The 10178-nt window shown below is 32.6% G+C and overlaps 2 protein-coding genes and 1 non-coding gene across 3 annotated transcripts; 2 read left to right on the top strand and 1 right to left on the bottom strand.

Annotated features, from left to right (window-relative positions):
- The first annotated feature begins 256 nt into the window (after nt 1-256).
- On the top strand, nt 257-330 carry TRNAN-GUU (transfer RNA asparagine (anticodon GUU)). The gene has a single exon. It is a non-coding gene; the product is annotated as a tRNA-Asn (tRNA).
- A 300-nt stretch (nt 331-630) lies between these two features.
- Nucleotides 631-2761, bottom strand: LOC145059371 (putative glutathione peroxidase 2). The gene is made up of 6 exons (XM_079007226.1): nt 2539-2761; nt 2074-2150; nt 1255-1316; nt 1038-1156; nt 778-945; nt 631-682 (listed from the first exon to the last, which is right to left on the bottom strand). The coding sequence occupies exons 1-6, from the start codon at nt 2680-2682 to the stop codon at nt 644-646; spliced, it is 609 nt and encodes a 202-aa protein (XP_078863352.1). The 5' UTR covers nt 2683-2761; the 3' UTR covers nt 631-643.
- A 5678-nt stretch (nt 2762-8439) lies between these two features.
- On the top strand, nt 8440-9627 carry LOC145059370 (uncharacterized). The gene is made up of 2 exons (XM_079007225.1): nt 8440-9076; nt 9192-9627. Exons 1-2 carry the CDS (start codon nt 8601-8603, stop codon nt 9454-9456), a joined length of 741 nt encoding a protein of 246 aa, XP_078863351.1. The 5' UTR covers nt 8440-8600; the 3' UTR covers nt 9457-9627.
- Nucleotides 9628-10178: the final 551 nt, after the last annotated feature.

Genomic DNA, 10178 nt, shown 5'->3' with positions numbered 1-10178 from the left:
TAATTATTATTATAAAGAAATTGAAAAGTCATGGGAGTTTCAAATAAATGTGATGAAAGGAAAAAGAATGAGGGTTTCAAATGCATGAGATTCAAGAAAAAATACTAGCTTTATATTTATAATTTGTTCCTTCCGTAAAATAAAAGGGATTTTCATTTTGTCTCTATTAATAGTAGTAAGCAATCGCATACGTACTTTCAGAAATATAATATCTAACGGTTTTATCAGTTTATGTTTGTCTTTTGAAAACAAATTAGCTGGAATAGCTCAGTTGGTTAGAGCGTGTGGCTGTTAACCACAAGGTCGGAGGTTCAACCCCTCCTTCTAGCGATTATATTGAGTTTGTGTTTGTTTTTTAAGTCAAACAACTATTTGAATTATTAATTATAACATCATCCAATTACAAATGTAAGAAAGAGTGTTTCTTATTTGACTAACTATAAACCAAACACATAAACCACAACAACCTTCAACTCTCTCTTTCTCTATCTTATCCCCCATTGTTCATTCTCTTTCTTCTGAAAACAAAAAGAAACCCATTAATTTCACAAGATCCCACATACATTTGGCCCAAAAATACTTGCATAACATGATAAAGTTAAAAACTTTAAAGATCTTTATTAGTCGCACCTTGTTGTGTCTCTCAAGAAGACGATGATTCCAACAGATTTTGAATGTCTTTCTGTTTAAAATCAAAGAAACAATTCAAGAATTCAATAACCAAAATTCCCAAATATAAAAAAGTGGAAATACTTTTGGATTTTTTTGAATACTAACCTCGAATTCAAGAGGAGGGGTTTTAGGGGCATATCTTTGGATAACTTTTCCTTGTTTGTTAACTAAAAACTTTGTGAAATTCCATTTGATGCCATCAACCAAGAATCCACCTTTTTCTGATTTTAGAAACTTGTATAGGGGTGATGCATTGTTCCCATTAACCTCAACCTACATTGATCCAAGAATGTTTCTTTTAAATTTACGAATTCGTCCCTCTATCCGATAAAAAAATGTAACAATTTCTTGAGATATCAAAACACCTTGTCAAATATTGGGAACTCGGCTTTAAATTTAGTGCACACTGTATCCTGAATTTCCTCATTTGTCCCTGGTTCTTGCCAAAGAAATTGGTTGCAAGGAAAAGCCAAGATTTCAAAATCTGCCAACAATATGAAAAGTCAAATAATCAAAACCATGAAAAAGTCAAAGTAAAAAAGTAAATATGAATCTACTTCATGCACAATACCATAAACATACCTTGACTTTTGTATTTTTGGTACAATATATTCAATTCTTTGTAGTTTGACTCGGTCAATCCACTGTCGAAATAAACAAATGATTATATATTAAAATTAGTCAAAAAATAGTTGTGTTTTGTAATTATTGAATAATGAATGGATTCATTAATTGAAGTGTATTTTGAACTTCAGAAAATGCAAAGTCAACCTTAGACTCTGCAAATTCATATTTTAACAATATTTAAAATAACATAGTTAACAATTCTTTCTTGAATACAAATACAAATTCTTTTCTTCAACACAAAAGGAACTAAATCTTGTTGATTTAGAAGTAAAAGATGACTAATTTTCCCTCAAAAGTCAAATATGGAATGTAGATGGTGATAATAATAATAGTCTTAAAGTCGAAATACAATAATACATATTAAATAAAATATGAGATAAAATCCATGTGGATACCCTCAACTACTATCCATCTGTTTTAATTATAATTTATAACATCATGGTGAACATGGGCACAATAAATACAGCCAAAATGATGCGATATCTTCAAGAACTAAATCAAGAATTTCTATACCAATCTATGAACCAAAAAATCATCAATCTCATCGAATCAAGATATACTTCACCTTTTTTTTTTAATAAAATGTTTTTATGAGGGCAATTCATCAAGTATCATATAGCCTTTGAACCAAGATCTTTACAAAATATCACATATAAAACACAAAACAGTTTCTATTTAATGGCTACTAACAAGTTTCAAATCAATAAACTCTACAATATCGACAAATATATTAGAGAATTGAGCTATTTTGAAGCGGAAATTGAAGTTCTTTACCATTTTGATGCAACGTTGACAATCAAGAGAACCTTCCCGCTGTATGAGCTCAAAGGCACCTCATTTCCACGAATATCCTGAAACATCGAATTTCGTCAGAAGCTTTAAATAAAACCCATAAAAATTGAGAAGAAAATGAATCAAATATATATTCCTTCCATTCAAAGGGGAATAAAGAGATAAAGTTTAAATTTTTTGAATCCAAATCTAGTAATTTCATATAAACCGAACTGCATTGATACGTGGGGCCTGTTATATGGTTTAAATCGATTGTCATATACCCATCAAATTTGTAGGAACTGATCATCAATTTTGAAGTTGAAATTGAGTTGGTTTGGCCTACGCAACCAGGAATTGTTGGATATTTAGAGAAAACGAAAACCATGAAAACCCAAAATCAGATATCGTGTTTTTTTAAGAACAACAGGAATATCGCCATATCGGAATGAAGAGAAGTGATTTTACCTTAACAGTAAAGTCGTGAACGGATTTGGGGGTTTCTTGAGTCATGTTTAGGGTGATGGAAGAAGACGGATGTCTATAAAACAAGACGAAGGCGAGACCAACAAGGAAAAAAGGTGTCAAATTCGTGACTGTCGTAGACGCCATTGATAGTCAGTTCCTGTATGCTTTTTATAAACAGAAATTGTGAGTTGTGACAAACTCGTTGATGGTCAGTTCGTGTGCGCTTTTACCAAGTTTAGGTGTTGTTGCGAAAATTTTCAATTATTTATTTATTTTTTTATTTGAAAATGACATACGTAAATCGCAGGGGCGTATAAAAAATATATATAATTATGAAATATGTACGCAATAAAAAAATAAGATAAGGTAACATAAAAAGACTTGGCATTATTGATTATATTGAAATGTTTAAAAAAATAAAACGTAGTGTCTGACTATAAAACTTTAGGTGTTGTTACGAAAATTTTCAATTTTTTATTTGAAATTAGATTATGACATGCGTAAAACGTAGGGACGTATAAAGAATACATGTAAAATTATAAAAAGTCGACACAATAAAAAATAAGATAAAGTAACATAAATAAATTGTGTTATTGATTATATTGAAATGTCTAAAAATATAAAAAGAAATGTCTAATTATCTATAATTATTGAATGACCTCTTTATAAACAATATTTTTTGTTTTATTGGTTGGATGACCTTCTTCTTCACATATGAGTACCTTCAAACATTTTTTACTTGTCACGCGATAAACAACTACATACATATATTGACCATGAATAAAGACGAGTCTACACAAATACAATCCAATAGTTGATAATGACTGGCATTGACTCTTGTTAATGAACATAGAAAAACCAACAGCTACGGGGAATTCTCTCTGCTGAAAATGAAATGAGATTCTTTTATCAGACAAAATTAACTTCATGCGAGGTATGTAAATAGTCTCATTGAAGAATCTACCAGCTATAATTCGTGCCTCAATGACATGTTTTCCAAGCCTAACTATTTGTAATATCGTACTATTATATAGACCTTTGGTTTGGTCAGTTGGATTAGATGTCTAAGCACATAACTATAATTTGTATAAACTTAAATTGATGGTAACACAGTCCTTTTGGATTGCCCTCAAACCTAGCAATTGGACATGATGTTTTTTTGGAGAGAAAGAGGTTGATTTATTATTTGATTAATAAATTGAAATAAATAATTTATTAATATATTATGAAAATAATTTATTAATTAGAAATAGTAATATTTGATTAATAATTAATAAGAAATTAATTGGAATTAATTTCGGGATTAATAGAATTAGCTGAAAGTACAAGGTCTAAAGTGTAATTGTTCAATAGTTGAACAAAAGTCACCAGAACCTTCCACACATAGGGTTGACGGTTTCTAGAGGCCTTTAGGGTTTCTAGAATTATCTTTGGAGGATAATTAGGAAGCTAGATAATTACCAATTCAAGATAATATTATTACACACATAAATTTCATCTAAATACATTCTATAACTTATTAAAATATAGTTTATACTCTAAATTGATGATTTGAGAATATTTTAGCATCACTACAAAATTGTCCTAGTTTTATTACATTCCAATCAATGACTTTGACTTTTCTAACACATCTCGTATGCTTTAGTTATCATTCTTAACATCCTACCATCTTGAAAGTTAAACTTTTGAGATGTTACAGAAGTAACATTTTTAAAGATGTCTCTTTTAAAAAAAATCATCATACTTTAAATTCTTGTAAATATAGAAAATTACACATATAATAACAAACACCACATAATACATATATCAACAAAAACACACAATGGAAATAAGAGATTTTATATGTATATGTGCTCAAAATACTATATACTCACCTTATTTTCTTCTCTCCATCATCCTTTTGTCATTTAAAGGGTCTACTCATTTGTTAAAAGTATCAAATAAGTATAATACATAAGTAACCCTTTTAAGAAGCAAGATTGGCAATTTAATACATTAAAAGCCTCGTGAGGATTGTCCTAAGTTTATACATACCATAAGTGAAAATGAGGATAAAGTCTTTACATCTTAAAGTGGGTAAGATCTTGGTACCATATGGTATAGCCATACCATAGGCCATATGGATCGAAAAATATCGAGCACGACCGTATACACATACTTCATATTCATACTTTCTATTTGAAAATTATATAGGATGGGAAATTTTCTATCAAGATCATACATCTCATCGTATGGGCTGGGAAGGCTCTGAAGAAAACTGAACCAAACGTTTTAGTGTTCCCTTTGAATAAGGCAAACTGTATAGGTCAGTAAACACAAGTATACACTCGTATTCAAGGTCGTAAAAGCGTGAAAGACTCATGACAAGTTGGTACCATGCATTATCGTCTTCCTAAGATATAAGGGCATCATGTATGGTCTAGGGATCTCTCCATGCATACCATACCATTTCACCATGTCCCCAAAAAAAAAAAAGCCAAGGTTTTCCATAGGAAAAACTCACTTTTAACATTAGAACCCACCTATGAAATTGTTTGATTTTATTTGTTTTGATTAAAATCAAAACATATATGTCAAAAACATTATTGTAACAATTAAATCTCATCATTTAATCCATTAAAACCTCACCCAATTCTTAATTTCATTATTTTCACCATTAATGAATTATCGACACCATAAACGTTAAAATAATTGATCAAAATGATACCTTAAGTTTATAAGCACCATTAATTTAAGTTTAAACACATTGGATATAAATTTATTTATATTGTTTGGTTAATTTTTATAAGGCACCACATTGTTCTCTCATTTTCTTCTCAAACCCATTATAGTGGCTAATAAATTTTTTTGAGAGAGCTTAACTCAAAAACTTATTTCCTTTTTTCACATTTTGAACATAAACTATATTTTAAGAGTAATTACACCTTAAGGTTAAATCTTACATAGGTTACTCCCAAATTAGCCGTGTAAATTACAATTAAGCCCCAATTATTTGAAAATGATAACATATTAGTCCATAATAGAAAATGGAAATAGCCATAATACTATATAACTTTATTTCATTAACTTGAAAAGTCTCAAAATCCATTCTTCTTGTAAAACACTTACTCCCGATATATACCAATTTAATTATTGATTAAGTAAAGATAAATATTAAATTGTAAAACATATACTTCAAACATTCATCATGTTGTAAAACATCTATAGTCCAACTTTTATTTTTAACAATAAGGTCCATATATCTGTACTTTCTTGCGAAGATGGTCATTGGTTCATGTGAAATGACTAGTATACACTGTTGATTTCTTTTTTCCTTTCCTTTTCTTTAAGTAATTTGTAATCAAGAACAACTAAAATAGACATCCCATCATACCCCCACCCTATACTCTCTCCCACATCTCTAACATTATTTAGTTCATAATAACTTATTCTCCTAAATCAAAGTCGTGAATCTACATTATTCACTTCTGTCTCTAATTTCATGTCGAAAAAATAACAAAAAATGTCAATCGGGGAGGAAACAATAGATTTGACGACGACATCATCATGATATCACATACCTCGATGCATGTTCTTGATGTTCTTGCTTGTGTGTCCCGGGAATCCTCGTTGGTGGCAACAAGAGGTATTGTTGGTTGAGAAATGGAAGTAAAGAGAAATAGAGACATGTAAGGCCTCTATGTTTCATGTTGAGTTTCATGGAGGTATGGTTATATCCCAACCATTTCCATTTTCTAGTGGTCAAACAAAAAAAAAAGAGAAAAAAAGGAAAACTAGGACTAAAGAAACATAAAGAGACAAGTTTTATTGTGGGAAATTTCTGACCCAAAAGTACTTATACACGTTACCTTTCTAGAATTGTAACCCTTACTTAGATTTCCAATAAAGGTTGCATTGAATGATGAGTTTCATGCATAACTTTACCGATGTATGTTGCTTATGATGATGTAAGAGAGAACTTGAGAAGAGAGAGGGACGAATACCACTTTCATTTTCCAGTTCATATGCATTATTGTTGGGACGAGAAAAGAAGACAAACTTGGAATCAATTTTTTTGATGAAAAGTTTCGAGAACTCAAGTGACTGACGACATAGAGCAAAATGATGAATGATAGGAATAAAATATGCAAAGGAAATGTAAATATGAAGGGAAAAATATGTTAGAAAACTACCACCTTTGTCCTTACTTTGATATAACATGCTTGCTAAAATATTCCATGACAATGGTGACCACGTTGTTGCGAAAGATATCGAGGAGAAAAGGAATCATAAGTCTAAACTTCAAAGCAATCGTTCACTATTTTGAATATTGATGATGAGATTTACCAATGAGACAATGAGAGTTGAAACAATAATACTTCATCGAAGAGAAGGCCAGACAAAGTGAATGGGGGGGGGATATATATATATATATATATATATATATATATATATATATATATATATAGAGAGAGAGAGAGAGAGAGAGAGAGAGAAAGATGTATGCGTCCATTTAGGGATGAGCATCGGAACCGAACCGGGAACCGAACTTGGTGGAAAATAGGAACTGAACCGGACCGCCGGTTCTACCGGTTTCGATTCCTACCGGTTCTTGCTAGGTCTTCAATGTTGGAACTAGACCTGACAATGGGGCGGGTTTGGAGCGAATCGACCTTGATCCAAACCCTTTTAACAAATTTCAAAATCCGATCCAAATCCCCTCCGTAACCCGCAGGGTTTTGAATAATCAAGTTCATACCCTTATCCACCAAATCAACGAATATCTAAACCGCCCCGTTACCCATAGGTTTTTTGAATTATCAAACACATTTTACTTAATTCATAAAATAATATTTCTTAAATAAAACAAATGTTGGTTTAGAAAACACATTACGTACTCGAGGACTTCCGATTGGAAATAAAAGTCACTATTATAGTAACTTGTAATTTATTTTTTACTGTCAATTGTAGTGATAGATAATAGCAATGACAAACTTTCTTTCAATTGATGAATGAATTTATTGATTTATGAATAAAATATGATGATTGTTTGATGAAATATAAATGAAATAACATCATAATTCTTTGTAGAAGATTGGAAGTCTAGAAGTCGACACCTCGATTTTACTTATAAATAGTTTGGACTTTGGCATTTTCCTTTTGGACTTTCGACTGGAATTAAAATTAAACTTTAAGAAATATAAAATATAAACCAATAATTCAAAATTTATACGGGGCGAGTTATAAACGGAGTGGATCAGTGAAGATCCATACCCGACCCTTTTAATAAAAGGGTTAGCGGGTATGGGTCGTTAACGGGTAAACGAATCAAAAACTATACTCCAAACCCATATAATTTTTAAGGGTTTGGATCGGATCAGGGTCAAAACCCGCTCCATTGACAGGCCTAGTTGGAACCGGTCCTCGAGAGATAACAACATATTTTGAGAAATATTTCGGTTACAGTTTCGGTTTTGTCGGTTCTACCAGTTCAAAAAATCCACAAGAATACCTTTCTGGTCCCGGTCTGATCGGTTCTATCCGGTTCCGGTTTCGGTACCAGTTCCAGTTCCGGTACCTGTTATGGCTGATTCCCTGGTCCAAATGCTCATCCATACGTCCATCTGTATATTATTTAATAAGATAAAAAAAATAAAAACAAATTACTTAACAGCGCAATAGTCAATTTAGGTCAAATTTATAACAAAGTAAAACTATTGGGACCACAACCGTAATAACACCCATGTCCAAGGACCATAAGGTTAATTGTTTTTGGAAGTATGCAACTTTTGGACAAAGACCATTACTTGGATAGGGAATGTCTAAAGAGTAAGGAGTCGAACTGTAAATTATAAAGATCGAGGACTAGAATTTAAACATAGCTATTACTTGAGAGACTATTTTGTAATCATCACCTCATTCTCTTGCGGGCAGCTTTCTCTACCATGGCTTCCATGTATACACCGCCACCAAAACCCTAACAACGCCGCCGCCGGCTCTACTAAGGCATTAAACCACCGCCGGCTACTATTGAGGCCGATAAAAATCGCCACACTCTCGTGTGGACATCTTATCACTCTACAATGGATCCTACATCCACACACAACCACAAAAACCCTAGCACATCCGACGCCTCCCTGAAATCTGCTCCGGAGGACGAATACCTCACGTGTTCTACTTATCTATCTCGTCAACAAATTCTGCGACGACGATCGCACCACCTGAAGCAACTGACGAAATGTTACCGTGACCAATACTGGGGACTTATGGAGGAACTTAGAGTTAAGCACAGGGAATACGTGTGGAAATTCGGTAGGAATCCGTTCCAAGAGGAGCCTAATCAAGACGACAAAGATAATGTCAAAGAGGAGGAACTCAAAGACGCAATTGACGACGGAATTGTCGAATCCGGCGATGGAGACGGCAAAAGCAATGGCTTGATCTGTACTTCCAGTGGATGTACTCTGAAGGCCATGATTTTGACCAAATTTTGTCGTCTCCATATCCTATCAGACCCGAAGCAACAACTCTACAAACCTTGCGAGTATGTCTCTAAAAGGTACGTTTCCTTCTGTTTTTCAATGCCCATAAGGCTTCAATCTTATGTAGTTTGAGTAGATTGAGGAATTAGTGTTCTTAATTCTAATTTGGTTACCAATTTCTTTGTATTTTAGCGGACAAGATGCAAATGCGATATGTGGGAAGCCTGCACTACGCTCAATGGTGCCTTCTCTATGCAGTGGTCACTTCCAGCTTGCTCAAGAACATGTTATTCGTGCCTTGAGGAAGGCAGGGCTTGACATCACTTCTACAACGAATATTGCTCCAAAATTACATGTTGTTGTGGCTGAATATGTTCGAGAGATTCAGGAAAGAAGGAGGATTGCTTCAAGGGTGAATAGGAAAAAGATCGTGCCTAAGGTTGAAACTGAGAGCTGACTGCAGGTAGGTAATCAATCATTATCATACAGAGGTTTTGCAGTGTTTTGGACTTTGGTAGTGTACAGAAGTTTAAAGCATAGTTGTAAATCAGATCTTATTGGTGGGTAAATGTTGAATGAAAAAATGGTTTGGCAATTGGCAGATGAAAGTTGCAAATTTGATGAAAAAGTGTCGGGTTTTAACTCTATCTTCTTTGCACATATTATAATTGGTTGAGTATGGTTTATTGATTATGTGGTTATTATCTACTAGTTATCTCGTATGTACATGATTATGGAATTAAGTATCGAATTGGTTGAGTATGGTAGAATTAGTGTAATGATTCATTCTATTAGATTGAGAGAAAAGTTGTTAGTTTTTGTGAGGAGATGGAGGTGCAAATATTATCTCAAGGAAGAGGAAAGGAGCCCCTCTACGATGATCGGATTGGTGTTGTGAATTGTGATCCTATTGAAGAATATAATTGGAAGTTTTAAGTGTAATTTTGTTTCTTTTTTACTTAAAAACTGTCTATTTCTTCCTAATGATATAATTGTCTGTCTTTAAAAAAAAAAGGTTTCAATTTTTCATTTTCATTAAAACCCAATTTAATTTGCTTTTGGTCTTAAATGGTGGGGAAAATGATTCTTGAAGGTAATTAACTTTTGCGTTTGTACTCATTTGGTCCTTTTTTTTGTATTCAATATACCATCGAACTTGTTGTTTGTGTTCATCATAAC

Source organism: Lactuca serriola, chromosome 6 (genome assembly GCF_051521515.1).
Source record: "Lactuca serriola cultivar US96UC23 chromosome 6, Lser_US96UC23_V15, whole genome shotgun sequence".
Taxonomy (NCBI): domain Eukaryota; kingdom Viridiplantae; phylum Streptophyta; class Magnoliopsida; order Asterales; family Asteraceae; genus Lactuca; species Lactuca serriola.
This window is presented reverse-complemented; position numbering and strand designations above follow the sequence as displayed.